This window comes from Pempheris klunzingeri, chromosome 13, assembly GCF_042242105.1.
Source record: "Pempheris klunzingeri isolate RE-2024b chromosome 13, fPemKlu1.hap1, whole genome shotgun sequence".
In the NCBI taxonomy this organism is placed as follows: Eukaryota; Metazoa; Chordata; class Actinopteri; order Acropomatiformes; family Pempheridae; genus Pempheris; species Pempheris klunzingeri.
In genome coordinates this window covers 6554358-6573705 of record NC_092024.1, presented here as the reverse complement: position 1 = coordinate 6573705, position 19348 = coordinate 6554358, and the positions used below count along the sequence as shown (strand labels likewise).

At 41.2% G+C, this 19348-nt stretch overlaps 1 protein-coding gene across 1 annotated transcript in view; it reads right to left on the bottom strand.

Annotated features, from left to right (window-relative positions):
* gabrb1 (gamma-aminobutyric acid type A receptor subunit beta1) overlaps window positions 1–19348 on the bottom strand; it is a 91161-nt gene that overhangs the window by 50974 nt on the left and 20839 nt on the right. The window contains exon 4 of the mRNA XM_070841996.1: window positions 5805–6025. Within this exon, the coding sequence (XP_070698097.1) occupies window positions 5805–6025 (221 nt within the window). The remainder of the gene's footprint in view (window positions 1–5804; window positions 6026–19348) is intronic.

Here is a 19348-nt window from a genome sequence, read left to right as displayed (position 1 = left end):
TGACATATACTGCATGTGCTACAGACTTATGCCTGGACTGCACTGCCTAACTGACAATTGTAATGCATGATCAGATGGCATACAGTAACACACCTGTGGCAAGCATGGGCAACATGAGACATTGTGTGTTCTAAACATAAACAAAACCAAATTAATGACAGAAAAAGAAATAGTTTATTATGCATATTCCAAATTACATCAAATGTTTCTGTTCTATTGTAGACTGTGTCAGGAATATGGGGTTATAAAAGGTATTAAAAAGTGAATATGTCCGTATTATGACAATTACATTCTTTGTGGTTGTTCAAAAATACTTGGTGGATTAGATTACAATGTAAAAGGGTAAAAATGCTCAAAAATCTTGAAATGTAAACAGACCCACAAAAAAAAACATTAATAATTTAGCGACAGTTGTCATTTTAATTGAAAGATCAGCCTAACCTCTACTTGACATTTCTATTTCTCATGGGTATTTGCTTTTTTGTTTAGGACCTGTGCAAATCACTTGTTTTTTCATAGCAAGAGTGGCGTCATAATCCAGAGCCTCATCAACCTTTTGGAGATGAAAACATCCTCTTTGCAGTATGTTACAAAACTTTTACTATTACTATGATACTATTACATTGTTTACGTCACTGAATTAAATCACAAATCATCTAGATGCACTGTTATTACTAATTTGGCTGTACTAAATATTTGATATATTCAATAGATATGTCTATGTCTGCTGATCTTGAACAGGTGTTGGTGTATCCCAAAGCACCCTATTAAAATGTGTAGCTTAGCTTCAAAGCTAAAAAAAAAATTCTCAGCTGAAAATTGTCAAGTTATCTTTCCTTTCCCTCTGAAACACTGAATGCCATTGATATCAGAGGACTAAATTATTGACGGTGACTGGCACACTGTTTCCTCAGTTACCTCCATGCAGCTCACTTCATGATAGCTGTGCTCTGCTGCATAGGGCATGGCCATGTCTACACTGCACCAGAAGAAGCTTCATAAATGATTTACCAGCTAGTTTTCCCTTAAATTCCAGAGGAGACACAGACAGAACCACACTTACCCTCTGATGGAAGCCTTTGAGGAATGTTCTCCATGCTTACCAACTGCTACCAAATGAATTATGCAATTTTTTTGTATGCATACATGGCCAAAAGTCATTAGTACGAGCACCATGAGGTGCAAGGACCCTTATGAAGTGGGAATTATTAATCTTAACCGCAATGAGTCACATTTTTGAGGAGCTAAATATGCAAAAAAATGTTGCATCATGAAAACAGAAGTCAGAAGCTATGAAAAATTGGGTATTTTATGTGTCTTGAACAAGGGCGTGGCAAGTTAGTTAGTAACACCATCACCAACGTCTGGTATATTTTACCCGATATAATATACCCAATAAAAAATACTTCTCATCAAAATGTATTAAAGTACAACAATACATGGCAAATTGAAGAACTCTTCTTTTATTTTCCCCCATACAACGTCTCATAAAACGAAAAAAAAGGTATCATGGGGGGACCCTATAGAAAGGCTCTAAAATTAGTGAAAAATTAGGGTTAATGAAAAATTCCTTAAAAAAAAAAAAAGACACCATGAAACACTATGAAAATCACGTGACCACAATCGCGTGGGTGAAAATCACCTGACATTAGTGTTCTAGGTTAACCTACATGTACGTATATTTCAATTTAATTTAACTTTTTTGTGTATTTTTGGCCATATATTAACAAACCTGCCTGAGGAGGTTGCAGGTTAATGGGATCAAACTTAAATGTGGTTGAAAGGCCTTGAGTCTTGATGACACTGCATTGTGAATGTGATGAGTTGCGATTGAACAGTGTTGGTGTGGTGAATTTTGATGTTTTGTCATTATCAAAGAAATTGTTGGAACTCAGCTCCATGTGGTCAGGTCTTTTCCAAATTTCACATGTTTGCACATGGCTTTCCTTTGTCTGCCTCTGACCCACAGACCAAATGGTCTGTCGACTGGGAGTCTCCCACCTTTTGTAGCCCTCCACGTTACATTCCTTTGCATATTCCCACACACAGACATACAAACTTTTCCTGTTGTTGTTAGCTAGTCACACTTACATTGTTTGTATGTTTGACTTTATATTTTAATAAATGTGTTAATCCACATGCTGTCTGCTATATTATTGCACAAGAGTGAATACTGTCTGAAATCCTTCAACTAACTATCAATATAATTTTGGTTTTAGCTATTAGGTTAATTATTAATTATAATACCAAACCGATAGTTTTGTTATTTTATGAGACTGAATCAGTTAAATCTTTTTCCTTGTTTACTGAGGGGGTGCCCCAATAGAGGTGGACTTAACACTAAGTCCCATTAATCAATATAATTATTAATTATCTCTGACAATTATTTCCAATAGTCAAATTGCAGCAGAAATGGTACAGTGTGCCAACATTTATTGGTGCCAAAGAGTACTGAGCACAACATCCTTGCATTAAATTTCATCTACATGGACCAAAGTCGGTAGGCACTTGTAACAAGAAGCTATACATCTTTTTTAACAAGAAATTAAAAGAAGGCTTTTGGTGCCATGACCTAAGCCTAAGTGGAAATTGGCCATTTTGAATATAACATGAAATTAATGGCTTAAAACATGGTCAATATTTTTTACGCTTTCCTCCAAGGAGGTTAGATCAGGTCAGATCTGCCTTAAACTAGGTCAGCATGTATAAAAGACCTTTACAATGAAATGCTGTTCAAGATCTGCACAAAACATGAATGACGTGGCTGTGGCATCGAATATCCATATTTTGCCATTAAACAGGAAGTTTTTGTGACTTAGTCCTGTCCCAAGACATCTGCATGCCTTTATAGGAGTCACAGTCATTGCACCACCTGCTGACAACAGGAAGTAAGCCTTCTGTGACAACCATTATTTGATTTACATTAAATTTCCATGCTGTTGTCCACACTTGACAGAGGCCTACTGGAACATAACACATGGTTAATGGGTGTTCTTTTTAACAGCACATTATGTACACAGAAAGTGATATTTAATTCCATACAGGGTATGAAACACGGGAAAAGAGAATTGCATTGACAGGTTGCCATCTGGCAATGACGCCACGGGCTTCGCAAGCTCGACATGGACTGAGGTGTTGAGGTCCTGATCATTGCTGTAATTTTCTAATTATATTGATTATTGATTGAGTATTGAACCTTGTGGGACTCCCTTTGATAGTGGTAAAAATACAGAACGATCATGATTCACGTCCTCCGAGGTGGTCCTTGCCTGTGATGTCCAGAAGTTAGCTGATGAAAATGATCTCATTCATCTTATCCATCAAAGTGTCAATGCAGCGGTCAGCACAGCTCCCATCATCGCATCCCTCCAGCCACAGCTCAGTGCAGGCATCTGCCCAAAGCTGCAGCTCCTCCATGGTTGTGCTTAGTACTCTAGGGTACTAATAAATGCTGGGGTTTGCACAATTTCTGGGAATAATCAGTAATTATTAAAGATGATTAATAATTATACTGATTAGTGGGACTTGGTGGAAAGTCCACCTCGATTGGGACACCACCTCGATAAATGAAGAAAAAGATACTAAACTATCAATTTGGCATTATGATTAATAATTAACTTAATAACTAAAAACAAAATTACCACTTTGATAGTTAGTTGAAGGATTTCAGAGTTCTTGACAGAGTAGAGGTTGGCAGTATTCACTCCTGTACAACATTATAGCAGACACCATGTGGATTAAAACATTCATTAAAACATAACAAAATCAAACAATCTAATAAGTGTGGCTAGCTAACAAACAATAGGGAGGTAGAGTGTGTGTGAGGGGGTGTGTACATGTGAATGGGCAAAGGAATGTAACAAGGGCTACAAAAGGTGGAGAACAAATGGTGACTCCCTACAAAATGACCACCAGACCCCCTGGTGTGTGGGTCAGAGGATAAAGGAAAGCTAAGTGCTGTAGCTGTTAGCTTAGCTTCATCTCTCAGTCGATTGGCCTATTGTAACACTGTATGTGTGAGTGTGTAGATAAAGGTACCAGGTTAGGAGAGGATGGTTAGTCTGTAGACTCTATGTCTGTGTGAGCTAACTAACCTCAACTTAACTTTATGGCTGCACAGTAAACTACAACACATCACAATAATCAAACTCAATGATCATTAAAGCAAATCAATACATTAACAAGGTTAAACCATTGCTTAGCCATGTATACAGTTATGCTATGATATATACAGTATGTCCAGTTTGTTACCAGTTCTCAAAAGGGAAGAAGGGTCCTTTAGTGTGTTGCTTTCTTAGCCTGTTGATGAGCCAGGGTGGTTCTTTGTCCTTGCTGTCCTGGTTGCAGGATGGAGGAATCTGGTCGCTCCTTTCTTCCTTGATAGTTAGCAGCTCTGTACTAATTTGCTGGTGTGTTCCTGTTGCTCTGAAGATCAGCTGGCAGACTTTGGATCATACTTTGTGTCGCTGCCATGAAAAAGGTGGTCTGTTTGGTACAGGCCACACTGAGGCTGGGGCTGGAGGAGTAAGCTGCAGGCCTGGAGCTGGACTCTCAGAGGTCCTGGTGAGATGAGGTGCAGCGCTGAACTGGTCTCCAGCAGAGCCCAAGGTGGTACAGAGCTGGACCCTCAGAGGTCCAGAGGAGGATTGGGAGAGCTGAGCTGGACCCTCAGGGGTCCAGAGGAGAGGTGTGAGTTAGTTCTGGGAGGAGAGCTGGACTCTCTGCAGTCCAGGTGAGAGATCAGAGAAAGAGAGCAGTGGGGGAGCTCTGGTTTTGTGGTCTAAGGCGGTTTTGTGAGGCACATTGTTTTGGTCTGACCTTTAAGTAACATTTTGAGATACTTACCTGATACTGTATATCCATTTTTTGTTACGTTATACTTCTACTACTTTTAAATTGCTGTATTAGTAAAGGACCTGAGAACTTCTACCAACAATATTACATATGAGACAATGTCAGACATATTTTACTAAAGCCATTTTTCATTGGCCCTGTGAGCCACTTTATTTGAGCTGCACCAAGTTGAATTAAATCTCTCTGGTTTGAACATACCGAAGTTCTGAGAGCTGAACACAAAGTTTCCATCCTACGTTCCTATCCTGTTTGTACTTTAAAGTATCAGCCTTATTTTTGTGTTACCTGAAGTCAGTGCTCTTTTAGCTGGTCAGGTTACTGCTAATGCAAGCATTTCTCCCTCCTGCTGCTATACAATTTTGAACCAATGGGAGGGTTTTATTGTGAATCATGTATAGTAAATGCAATATGTTTTGATAGTTAGTTAGTTGTTAGTGGTCCTGGTATTCAGTGTACACAGGTTTACACAACAAGGTATGGACACATTCAACGGCATTAATGAGCCTGTTTAGAATAATGCAAGAAGGAATGTATGTGGTAGAAGTAGTATACAAGATAGATAGACAGTGCAGGACAAAACATTTTAAAGATGAAACTATGGAAAGATAATCAAGTGGGGCACATCAGAAGCTGGTTTGATACGCTGGTGACCTTTCTGGCCTACCAACTATCTTGTGCTGGCCCATGCAGGAACCTGGATGCTTTGTATATAATGTTAACATTAATGTGTAATAAAATAAACAGCATCAGTGCCACTTTCACCACTGCTGTTTATTAGCGACTGCTTACTTCTTTCACCACTTTTGCCATTTTAATGGTGCATACCCACAAGTTCCCAGTTTGGAAATACAGGAAAGAAACAGTTCAAGTTTTGGGAAGCCCCAAGTTATAGGTTACAAATCTCTGCAGCTGAAAAGGGACATAAAGGGAAGAATAGAAATAGCTCCCACCTGAGACCATAGAGCACGGTTCCATCAGGGTGCAGTCTGATCATCCGGTTTTTCACTGTCACCCCATGGACAAAGGACTTTTTGTCATTAATGAAATAGGTGTCAGGGACCCACAGCTGGTCTGCCACCCGGTTGTCCAAGGTGAGGTTGAGAGGAATGCCCGTGTAGGAGAGTCGCTTGTCTCTCCAAGACTGCTGGAAGTACATGGTAATGGTGTAGTCCTGTGGGAATGACACAGGGTGAAAAGGTTAGCATGTCCACATGGCCTGATGTCTCATGGATCTCTCCTGCCCTGTGCAATGTCATGTACATTATTTTGTTTTTTCCATTGCTGTGAGAACTGGTTGGAGTTTTACACCTTAAGATTGTGATTAGTAGATACAGACAAATCAATAGACATCATTGTTTTGTAAGTAAAAGTATTGCAAAAGTTGTGGTTTTTGGAAGTGTGGTTATATGACATTCTTATCCATAGTTGGTGCATTACCTACAATAGATGGGGGTCAGCATGCCCAAACTTCAAGAAGCAGGCCAGAGTCCTGGGCCAGATGCTAAGCAATGTAATGCTGTAGCAGCAAAAAAATAAAATAAAATCCTAGCCACCTAAAAAAAGTCCAGTTTAAATGTATACTATATTTTGAATATTTTCATTACTTCACATTGCAATCATACAGTAAATTCTGACGGGGAAGTGAAACTGTTCTCTCTCTCCCTGCCTTGATTGCATAATTTACTTGTGTTTTTGTGTGACTTTGGTGTTTTAAATGGTTGGTGACACTTATGTCTAAGCTAGGATCTGGTAATAATGGACTTACTCTGCGTTATTCTACTGTCCCTGTTCACAGCATTGCTTGCTTAACTTTGTGCCAGGACTTCTATCTGCTTATCCAAACTATGGCTGTGCCAACCTCTACTTTCTATGGGTTATACAGTAATACAAGACTATGGATAAGTACCTCATACAACCCCATTATCCCCTGAACTTCAAAGTCAACTTAATTTGGATTTTGTTTCACAGCAATGAAACAGCTCTCATTAAAGTCCAGAATGACATTCATCTAGACACTGATGTAAACAAGATTTCAGCCTTGCTGCTGCAGGATCTTACTGGTGGCTTTGACACTTCTCACTGTAAAATATTGATGGATAGGCTGGAAAACAGGGTTGGTCTTTCTGAGTTAACAATCACATCAAATTCATAACAAAGTGTGCATTCCATCATTTTAAAACCACAAGAATTAGGGGATTCATGTCCAGTCGTGACTTACAAAAACTTTCACTTCCTGCAAGTTAGATTAGATTAGATTCAACTTTATTGTCATTGCACATGTCACAAGAACAAGGCAACAAAATGCAGATTGCATCTAACCAGAAGTGCACAGGCGGTAGCTATATACAAAAATGCAGATATGAAATGACATATAATAAGTGTATAATATGAATAATGAATAATACAATGAGACAATTTATTTACAGTGGTGATAAATATTTGAGGTATGTACAGACAGTACAGTTCAGTCCAGGGGTGGGTGTGTGTGTGTATGTCGGGATGGAGGATGGGAGGGATGGAAGATGGGGGGTTGTGTGTGTGGGGGTGGGGGGCATCAGGAGGCAGAGTTCAGCAGGGAGACAGCAGATGGAAAGAAACTGTTCCTAAACCTGGTGGTTTTAGTCCGGAGGGTCTTGTAGCGTCTCCCAAGGCGCCTTCCAGTCCGAGACAGAGCAGTTCCCATACCAGACTGTAATGCAGTTAGTTAGGATGTTCCCGATGGTGCAGCAGTAGAAGTTCACCTGGATGTCTGAAGAAAGGTGGTCTTCAGAGTCCTCAGGAAAAAGAGGCGCCGGTGAGCCTTCTTAACCAGGTTGGAGCAGTTAGTCGTCCAGGTGAGGTCCTGTGAGATGTGGATCCCCAGGAATTTGAACTTGGCCGCACCGTTGATATGGATGGATGTGTGTGTGTCAGCATTCCTCCTGAAGTCCATGATGAGCTCCTTGGTCTTCTTGGTGTTGAGCAGCAGGTTGTTCTCGTCACACCACGCAGCGAGGTGGTCCACCTCCTCCCTGTGGGCTGACTCATCGTTGTCCTTGATGTGGCCAATCACTGTGGTGTCATCTGCAAACTTAATGGTGGTGTTGGCACCATGTGCAGGTCTGCAGTTATGAGTGAGGAGGGAGTAGAGGAACAGACTCATCACACAGCCTTGTGGTACGCCGGTGTTTAGGGTGAGGGTGGAGGAGCGGTGGTGGACATGTTGGGGTCTGTTGGTCAGGAAGTCCAGCAACCAGTTGCAGATGGATGCACCCATGCCCAGGTCTGTGAGTTTGGTGATTAACTCACAGACCAGAGGGGATGACAGTGTTAAATGCTGAACTGAAGTCTATGAACAGCATTCTGCCGTATGTATTGACATTGTCGAGGTGTGAGAGGACAGAGTGCAACGCTATGGAGACTGCATCTTGGCACAACAGCATGGGCCAAGGACAGGTTAAATAAGCCCGTCAGGACCTCCGCTAGCTCCCTAGCACATGCCCTGAGCACTCGTCCAGGGATGCCATCAGGTCCTGAAGCTTTGTGTGCGTTGATCCTGCTCAGCACTGCTCTGATCAGTGGGGGAGAGTGTTAGGGGTTGGTGGTCAGCAGTCGGCTCTGCCCTGGTTGCAGGCTCCTGGTTGTCCTTCTCAAATCGAGTGTAGAAGTTGTAGTCACTGATGACCTGAATGCCTTACACATACGTCGAGGATTGGAGTTGGAGAAGTGTTCCTCAACCCTCTGTTTGTAGCAGTGCATGGCCTTCTACTCTAACAGTCTCTTCTCAGCTCTGATAATACCAGTTATCCATCACAGTTACTGAATGTCAGCTTCATTTTAAGATATTAAGGCACACTACACTCTCTGTAACCTAGCAGTGTATGAGCACTGTACCTTTGAACAAAGCGACATTTTTGTACCTTCTTGTCTACAGCTCTTAATGAAGATTTCTACAGTTTTAGTTTTCCGAGTTTAACCTTTATTCATTTCATGTTTATTTCATTTCATTTAAGGTTGTAAAGCTAATATTTTTGAATGGGGACCTTCAATATTTAATCAAATAGCTCGTGAAAATTAAGCAGTGCCAGATTCAGTAGAATACACTGTTTTTCAGTGTATTCAATACATATTTAATCAACGTTTAGATGAATCTCAGTATCAAATCGGACTTGTCGATTCAGATCAGAACTAAAACAACTTCATTATGACATCTCTGTATTCTACTGTATACGTCAACTGCTGGGATCTATGGGAGTCTATGCTGTACTCACAGGTCTTTCTTAAACCACTCGGTGATAATAATTTTCAACTAAGTTAAGAGTTCTCTGAGTATAGGCTCTTCTCAAGATATTTGAATATGTCCCCTGAATGTTTTGGTCCCTCCCACTGACTTATTGAATTACTGTTTTGTTCTGCCAGCACACCATCGTACCACCCTGCTGTAAAACTAAAGGCCAAGGTTAAGTATGATTTGGAAAACTGTGAAGACTGATGTGAAATTACACACTGTGTAGCTTTAGTATGGACTAAACATGCAAAAAGGTATATGTTGAATTCGATTCAATGATTTTGGAAGGTACATATCCTTTCAGATTATAGGTCACATGTGGGTCAGTAGCAGCACTGCAATGACAAAGTCACAAGGTTTGGCAACATAAGTATTAAGCAGTAACTGGCAGTAACTGTGTGTGCATTAATATTACTGTGTGATGTGCCTGGATAGTAGGCTGCCTATGTGACAAAGAATGTGTGTGTACAGTTGAGTTGCATGCTACGATTCACAGTCCAGGCTGCCAGAGGACAGAGTGCTTCAGCTTTCCATGCAGCCTGTACTGTCTTTTCAAAAATGACTTGTTCCAGCCACAGCAGAGACTGCTGAGGTGGATTATGCTGTGTAACGTTGTTCTTATTATGCAGCGGGAACATTCTGCTCGCTCCAATTCTTTCCACTACTCCTTAGAGAGCTGGAGCTTCCTCCTTCACCTGCCCTTTAGTGGCTCCTGTCACCACATCAGTCTAAGCCCTTCAACTGTTCCTGTGGTCAGCACATCCACCTACTCCCAAACTCCACTGGAACCACAGCTACTCTTCTACATATTCATCCCATCATAAAGTTATGACAGCTAATATAGTCTGACATAGGCATCTGTTTTTCTGTCAGTGTTACCACAGCAATAAAGCCTCATGTCTTCTGAGTTGACTGTCTGACAGCTGTCTCCTTCACCACATATAATTCTTTACGACTTGTAAATGTCAATACTACATGGCCAAACAAGTTTTACACTTGATAAACTCAACAAACATGATATTTAACAATAAATGCACATGGTATTGATTTGCATCACCAATAGCTGTACTAGATGGGACCTCCGTTTTCCTCATAGTAATCCCCCAATTCAGATACTGACCCAGCACACTGTAAAATGACAGACAGACAGGACCAAGTGCATTATTCCAAGCTTATTATCACTGCAAATGCATTACACCCACTAGTTACCAGTGTTGCCAACTTGTCAGTAAGGAAAGTAGCTATTGGCTGTCCTAAAAGTCGCTAGAAGTTGCTAAATGACGTCATCGCCTAATTTGAATATCAAATTTAATCAAAAGACTGTTATGTGGGGTGGAATTGCTAACTATACGTCCAACCCTCTTCCTTATCCGGGCTTGGGACCGGCAAAGTGACCCAAAAGAGACACTTTGGTAGAGTTACTTAAGGTTTTTTTTAATGTTTTTTGTTTGTTTAGTTTTCTTAAGTTTGGTTTAGTTTCTAACCTTATGCTCCACTTAGGAGCCTACAACAAGTCACAGTAAAACATGAACATTTTTTGCCATAACTATAAGTCAAATGCAGTGATTTATTTTAGTGTGACAGTGAAGAAACATTTACATTTACATCCTGCTCTGTAATCCATGACGGGATCAGCGGCGGCTCTGCGCACGCACGATTCATTAGCAGCGTGGACGCGGAGTGGAGTGGGTCTCCTCTGTCCTCTCTGCTCTGACTGCAGCTGGGACTGCTGCCTGAGGCCACTGTCAGACTGACTGCCTGTCAGTGCTCTGGGACAGGGAGGGGCTCATGGCCGCTGCTCGCTGAGGACAGTAACTGCAGAGCGATACGTGCTTTCACGTCAGAGTCTCCAACACACCAGAAAAGTCTCCAAAACACCAGAAAAGTCTTCAATGACACCAGAAAAAGTCGCCAGATTTGTCGCCAGCAGCTTTTGACAAAAAAAGTTGCCAAGAGGATTTGGAAAGTCGCCAGATTTAGGGAGAAAGTCGCCAAGTTGGCAACACTGCTAGTTACACTTAGCAGCATTTCAATATTTCACAACACGTTAATAATACATAGATATTTATTTCTGACTTTGCAAATTTATGTTTGAATTAAGCTACACAACCTAGTAGTGTAGCAGAAAAATCCTTCCTGTGCTTGGCTCCAAATGTGGAGACAAAGTAGAGCTAAAAACAGGATTTTCAGGACCTTTAAGTTGCTGAATTGTCTCTTTTGCTTTTTCCCTGTGAGATGTGTGATGTTTGACCCTCAGGAAACATGTGTTTCTGCTGCTGTCCCTTGGTCTCAGACTACACTACAACACTATACAGTGTGTGAAATGCATTGTGTCACAGCACATTAGGATGTCCTACATTCAGTATCATGGAGGCATGTTCTCTCTTTCCAGACTTTGTCAACTGTACACTGTCCTTTCATGTAGAAATCATTTGAAGCATCTTTCTGGCCTTACCATACTGGCGAAGCTAAAAATGCCTCGATTAGATAATATATTGGCTGTACAATAAGACTTGTTGTTTTACACTATCAAAACATCTTTCACAAAACTCACAATGTTACATTGACATTTTCCTATGTCCCTGTCCTGTATTCAGTTTCATATACTGACACTGGGTGGTGTGTTAAAAACCTGGAGACATCCATCCATCCATCCATGCATTATCTATACCGCTTATCTGCTCGGTTGAGCTGGAGCCAAACCCAGCTGACTTCGGGCGAGAGGCAGGGTACACCCTGGACTGGTCACCAGCCAATCACAGGGCCAACACACAGAGAGAAACAACCACTCATGCTCACACCTACGGGCAATTTTTAGAGTCACCAATTAACCTGCATGTCTTTGGATTGTGGGAGGAAGCCGGCGTTCCTGGAGAAAACCCACGCAAGCACAGGGAGAACATGCAAACTCAGAAACAAACACAGAAAGACCCCAAGTTCAAACCTGGATTCGAGCCTGGAATCTTCTTGATGTGAGGCAACAGTGCTAACCACCGCACCATACATACAAGCAAAAAATGTAAATACTTTTCACTTGCGTAAAATGTTTACTCTCATAAGAACCACCGAAAAGTAGTGAAAATAACAATATATACTGCAGATGACATCAAGTACCTGTGTCATAAGCAAGTGCATAAAGACATAAAAAAGCAAGTGATCAGCATATATTGCTCTGGAAGACAACAACTGATAAACAGTTTAACAAAAGGTCTGTTATTGTCAAAATGAAGAAAATAAGACAAAAACATGACAGAGGTAATAAAGCAAGCAGAAACAAGGCACAAAGGGTAATGTAAAGTCAAAAACAAAAAACAAAATAAAACAAACGTATGTAATTTACATTAACTCCTAAAAGCATTGCAGGTGTTCTGATAAGCTACTCATTAAAATGCTTCAGTGGATGCAGGTAACCTTTGGAGAAAGCTGCCAGGAGAATGTTGCATCGTTGCTCTTCTATTGAGCTAATCTGAGGTGCAAGGCTGCAGTTAAGATTCCACTCACAGCTTTCCAGTTTTCCAGCATTCGTTGCAGTTTTTAAGATGCCTATGTGTGCATTTCCCAACAAGCTAGAGGGAGACAAACTTTCTGAAAAAAGGCAAGCATGTACTTCAGGCACATCTGAATATTTTTTTCCTGTGTGGCCACAAAGACAGCGGTGGTTTAATAATAAAGACAATGACTGCTAGTTTTTTCACCTGCTATTTAGTAAACAAATATTCAGACTCAAGATCACCTGAATTCCCAAGCCTTTGAATATATTTACAACGGACAGTAAGGAGAAACCAGTGTTTCCTTTAATGGCACTATTGTATCAGGATCAGTCACTTGGTCAGTCTGTCCAAAATGGAAGTAACAAAGATAACAATGATTCAGTAAATTCCTGGATGGTTTCCAGTGGCATTAAACAAAGTTGTATATGTCTCCTCCGTTCACTTGTGTACCTGCAGATCCCAGCAGCAGTAATCATCAAAACATGCTTCAAAATCTTAAAATGGCAACAAAATATACTGGAATCACTTTACCTTTCGTATTCTTAAGAGAAAAATACTTCTATTGCATTACAGATGGGACACACATTTTCTTAGTGATCATCCTTTTTAGTGAAAGCAATCTTAAATAAGGTAATCATGATGATCAGATCACTGCATAAATGAGAAACATAAAACAGTCTGTGCTTTCTTACATGATCATTCCTGGATATTATAAATCAGTCTCCATTTTTCACTTCACTACTGCTCTATCTCTGTTCCTGTTTACCCTGTATTCATCAGACTTTAAATATAACTTTGAGTCATGTCACATCCAGAAATATTGTGTGTGTTGGGGGGGGAAGGACACAAAGAGAAGTACAGGGACCTGGTGAGAACCTTTAGTGGGCTCCTACTTAACAACTCCAAGACCAAGGAGAGGTCATAGACTCTCAAAGGTCTAAGCCTCACCCAGTCAACATTTAAGGAAAGGACATTGAGATGGTGCAATCCTACAAATACGTAGGTGTGCACCTGGACACTAAACTGGACTGGTCCCTGAATATAGATGCCCTCTACAGAAAGGGACAGGGGTTAGAACAGGACAGTGGCTCATGACCCTCCCCAGCTCTCAACAGCTTTTTCCCTTCGCCATCATTGCTGTGGCACCTCAGTGTTTCTGTGGCAGAGCAATGGCCTCAACGTGAGCTGACTACTGTTATTCATATGAGCTGTGCTAAAGCATGGTGGCAGGGAGAGGCAGAGCTCCACTGCTGCTGCTGCACCACACTGCATTGCACTCCAGGCGGACAGGAGAGCAGGGCCGGCAACTGTCCTTGGTTTGTCTTTTTATCCACCTTATGTCAAATCTATTCAACTGGATGATGGATGACCTAAAGGTCAAAAGGTCAAGATCATTTGCATATGACGTAAACTGGGTGAAAGGTCTGCCCCCTGCACCACACACACAGACACACACACACAAACACATAAGGGGCGGCTGTGGCTCAGTGGTAGAGTGGGTCGTCCCTCAATCAGAAGGTCGGGGGTTCGATCCCCAGCTCCTATGGTTCAATATGCCTGCTGTATGCTTTAAAAATGTACCTTTTGTTAGAGCATGGTGAATTGTGTCTGAATCACATAAAAATATCCGCTGATTCCCTTGAGGGATTCAACTGTGGATCCTGTGGATCCTGGTCCTGGCCCTGCTGATGTGGTTCTCTGGTTCCTGTGGATCCTGGTCCCGGTCCCGCTGATGTGGTTCTCTGGTTCCTGTGGATCCTGGTCCTGGTTCTGCTGATGTGGTTCACTGGTTCCTATGGATCCTGGTCCTGGTCCCGCTGATGTGGTTCTCCACCAGCCAATGGATGTGCGTCTGTCCAAGGCTACAGCCTGTCCATCCTTGGGAGCTGGATCTCTCCTTCACTGTGGTGCTCCCGGAGGTTTCTCTTTTCCCACTGGGTTTTTTGAGTTTTTCCTTCCCGAAGAAGGAGGGTCATAAAGGGCAGGTGATGCCTCGGACTGATCCACCGGACTGATCCATTGGCCTCATCGACTGCTGGACTCTTTATTAGATTGTTTGTTCGCTTACACTTGTTTATTTCAGTGAACTTTGTAAAGCACTATGAGACACTCTGTTGTGATATTGGGCTATACAAATAAAATTGAATTGAATTGAATTGAACTTAAAACCAAGGACTGAAGAAGCGAGATGGCCAGCGGTAATAACATTACCTGTTGATTCCCTATTTTCAGAAATAATGAAATATTAAATCTATCAATCATGCCCCTTCAATGAACTTAGCTCCATTTAAGTGATGCCTTTATTTTTATTAAATCCATTTTATTGTATTTTTCCAAAGACTTTAATTTATCTATTTAAAGAAAAAACGATTTCTTTCTTTACGCAGTTACTGCCAACGAGCTGGAAGGTATAAACTTTACTCAATCAGAAATCAGTCTGTATAGGCCTTCTTTTTTATTTTAATGCAACTGCTACAACTTTTACAAGATGACTTGCAGATCTGGTGGAAGTGTCAGCATGCCAGTTCCAGTGTAGAAACCCCTCCTGATTTTCATGATGATCCAGAGCCCGAAAAAAAACAAACATACAGAGCGTTGACTCAATGTTATCAAACCACTTGCGAGCTTGTAGACCAATTGAACCACATTCCACCTCATTTCCCAATAGACTTGGTCGGCACCATAGACGTGCTGTTTCTGAAATCACTCGAGACTGTAGCGTAGAAAATATGTTTGTCCAATGGAAGACGCTCTCCAACACTTCATTCATTCCTCATCCCCAGCGGTCTCGTAGCAAAATTTGTTACTAACCTCCCCAGCTGCCTCTACATTATCATCCTGCTCACAGCCTATTGAAAACAACAGTGATTCTCTCCCATCATTAGAAAATGAAACAAATTTACACGATCCAGATCTCCCGCAGCAATTGGGAATTTGGGGAAGGGAACTGAGCAAGCTGCAGGTTTTTCCTCTTCCTCAGAGCCAATTGAAAATAATCTGGCAGATCCTCACCTGTTTAGAACGGTCTCACGTGCCCACTTTAATAATCTTGAAATTAGACGTTTGTCGAATTTTCCTCCTCCTGAAAATGTGTATAATTATGCTGCATTTTACTTGAACGTTATGGACAGCCTTTAGGATCTGGCTGACAGACCAATGTCAGAGGCCAGCCGTGAAGATGTGTTATAGCTGGAAGTGATTGGTGAAAACATGTAAAATCATGTTTCTGTAACTGTTAACAAGGACAATGGTACAAACAAACCATTTATTCTCATTTTGAGACCGGCTTTCCCAAATTTTCTGCAACTGTAACAGAATGCGCTGTCGCACTGCTTCCTGTCTGTCTAGGCACAAAGAGCTTGTAGCTAAGCGGTAAATGTTCTGTATTTGTATAGCGCCTTTCTAGTCATTTCGACTCCTCAAAGCGCTTTACATGACATCCTCATTCACCCATTCACACATCATTCATACAGGAGGAATGTAATTTGGAGACTATTCTTTCATACTCATTCACACACTGAAGCTGCTTCAGGAGCAAGTTGGGGTTCAGTGTCTTGCCCAAGGACACTTCAACATGTTGACCCATAGGAGCTGGAGATCGAAGCCCCGACCTTCTGACTGAAGGAAGCACTCTACCACTGAGCCACAGCCGCCCCGTTGCTTTTACATTACATCCTCATTCACACATTATTCATACAGCAGGAATCTAAGTTGGAGGAGACTATGCTTCAGGAGCAATGAATCGAACCACCGACCTTCCGTTTAGGGATGACCCACTCTATGTCTGAGCCAGAACCCCCCCTTTAGAATGTATAATGTACTACATCGCTATGACTAAAAATTACACTACAGGTGTGTTCGCTGCTAAAGTGTAACTTCTGCTTGTCTCAAAACTACTTTGGCCTGATCAGAGCAGTTGTGTGCCCGCCACATGCACTGTTTTTCCCCGTTAAAGTTAAATTAGTGTTCACCCTTTGCTGCACCTGCACCAAAATTAACAATAAGGAGGGTCCTTGCGTGCATGAGGACGAGGAATTTAACAAGGCCCTGGAGCTGGGGTATAGTGTCGCAAAGATCACTGAAGTGAATGTGGTTCTCTGGTTCCTGTGGATCCTGGTCCTGGTTCTGCTGATGTGGTTCTCTGGTTCCTATGGATCCTGGTCCTGGTCCCGCTGATGTGGTTCTCCATCAGCCAATGGATGTGCGTTTGTCCAAGGCTACAGCCTGTCCGTCCTTGGGAGCTGGATCTCTCCTTCATTGTGGTGCTCCCAGAGGTTTCTCTTTTCCCACTGGGTTTTTTGAGTTTTTCCTTCCCGAAGAAGGAGGGTCATAAAGGGCAGGTGATGCCTCGGACTGATCCACCGGACCGATCCGTTGGCCTCATCGACTGCTGGACTCTTTATTATATCTTTATTTTATTTGTTCGCTTACACTTCTTGTTTATTTCAGTGAACTTTGTAAAGCACTGTGAGACAACTCTGTTATGATATTGGGCTATACAAAATAAATTGAATCGAAAAATTGAATTGAATTGAATTGAATTGAAGTGTGGCACTTTGACAGACAAAGTGATTCCATTTTCGTTGAGTAGATACACACCTTTGTAAAAGTTAAGCAGGAAGCTTCAGGGTATCCGGCCAAGGCAGCTTTGACAGCGTCAGAGAGCTGGTGGAGGGTTACCTGAACAACTCTGAAGAGGGCACGATTGAGGCTCCTCAACACAACATCATTCGTTATAAAAGGGGGTTCCATTTGAAAAACTTGGCATTTCTCAAAATATTTAGTGTGGTGTATGGCAAAAGACGTCTGAGAAAACTCTGCCTTTTGGCTATTAGGATAGATGATAGAAAAAATGTCACACCTCACCATTATGGAGGAAATTGATTTCTATCCTAAAACTGTACTGGAAAACTGTGAACATGTGAAGGATGGGAAACCGAACATTTATACTTCTTCTCAACCCATGTACACTGAACTGCAAAAGATGAATAAAAAGATTACATTTGTCGACAGACTGTCTGATTCTTTTGAAGATGAAAACCTGTTTTGATAACAAGACAGACATCCATGATAAAAGCATCCCACAAACTTAAAGGCGCACCAGTCCAGTAAAAGGCTGACAGGACGCTTCCATCCTCCTTGTTGACGGTGACTGAAACATGATTTCACACGTTTTCACCAGTGACTTCCAGCTATATCACATCTTCGCGTCTGGCCTCTGAGATCAGCCAGATCCTGTCTATAACGTTCCAGTAAAATGCTGTTGGAGAGCATCTTCCATAGGACAAACATAGTTTTTTATGGTACGGGTGATTGTTGAAATTCAACAATCATTCATTTCATTATAGAAATGAAAAACTGCCATGCAGTGGAAAAAGCAGTGGCTGAACCTTAAATGGATAACTTTAGTAAGGGGTAGAATACAATGCTTTTACTTGTAACTATGTATTTCACAGTTTGGTAACAGTACTTGTGGATCTGATTACTTTTTGTCATTTATCATAGTATTTAAGTTGACAATTTATCACAATCAATACTTTGAGGCATTAATATCATATTACATACGGTATAACATTGTGTTATTATTATTTTTGCCTATGACTAGCCTCTGCATCATCCCGCAGTAAAGCACTTCATACATCCAGGATGAGATGGCGCTGTTACCCTAACTTACATAAATAAATAAAGTCTTTGGAAAAATACAATGAAAAAGATCTAATAAAAATAACGGCATCACTGGCTGCATTCATTGGAGAGACGTGAATGTCCCCTTGAACTTTAATTTCTACAAAATGATTGATAGTTTTAATAATTTATTATTTCTGAAAATAGTGAGGGAATCAACGGATAATGTTATTACTGCCGGGCATCCCGCTTCTTCAGTCCTCAGTTTTGAGTTGAATCACTCAAGGGAATCAGCAGATATTTTCATATGATTCAGACACAATTCACCCAATGGCTAATTCATGCTTTAACAAAAGGCACATTTCTTTAACCATACGTCAGCATACTTGCGCTTTGACACACAGACTACTATGCGTCTGATGGTATTGATGCAACATTTTTGTCACACGTCCTTTTATTCTTTGTGTGCATGTTATCCAGTTTTGAATAGATTTGACATAAGGTGGCTAATATTACTCTCTCAGGTTCTATGTTTGAGGGGTCCTGATATATGGTTTTGATGGGCACCTGCCAACCAATCAGAAACATTTTGTCAAGCTGTTAAGTAATGATACGGTACACAATGTCCATCTGACTGCAATGGTCTGTTTTTATATTACATCATAAGGAATGTACACATTTCAGCATTAAAGTGTAATATAATAATAATAATTATAATAATAATAATAATAATAATAATAATGATAATGGCAGATGGCATGATAATCCACAGTTGCTTGCACACCAGGCCTTTTGCTGTTGCCAAACCAAACAGCATGCTCCACTCCTCTTGTTTCCATGCCAACCCTCGTGTGCACTCACAAACAGGTAGAAAGTAACAATTCAATACAAGTCAAGGTTCTGGCAGGATTGAACACAAGAGGAATGACTGTCACCACTAAGAAACAAGAACAGAACGAGTTTGACTGCTTTATTAAAGTGCCAGAACAGTGACTAACAGATTTAGGTTACACCCAATTAGAAAGTGTTGGCTCTATCGTGTGTCAGTTATACAGTTAAACTGTCTTGTTATTATGATGCTGGGATTTTACTGTACTTTCCTTTACTGTAC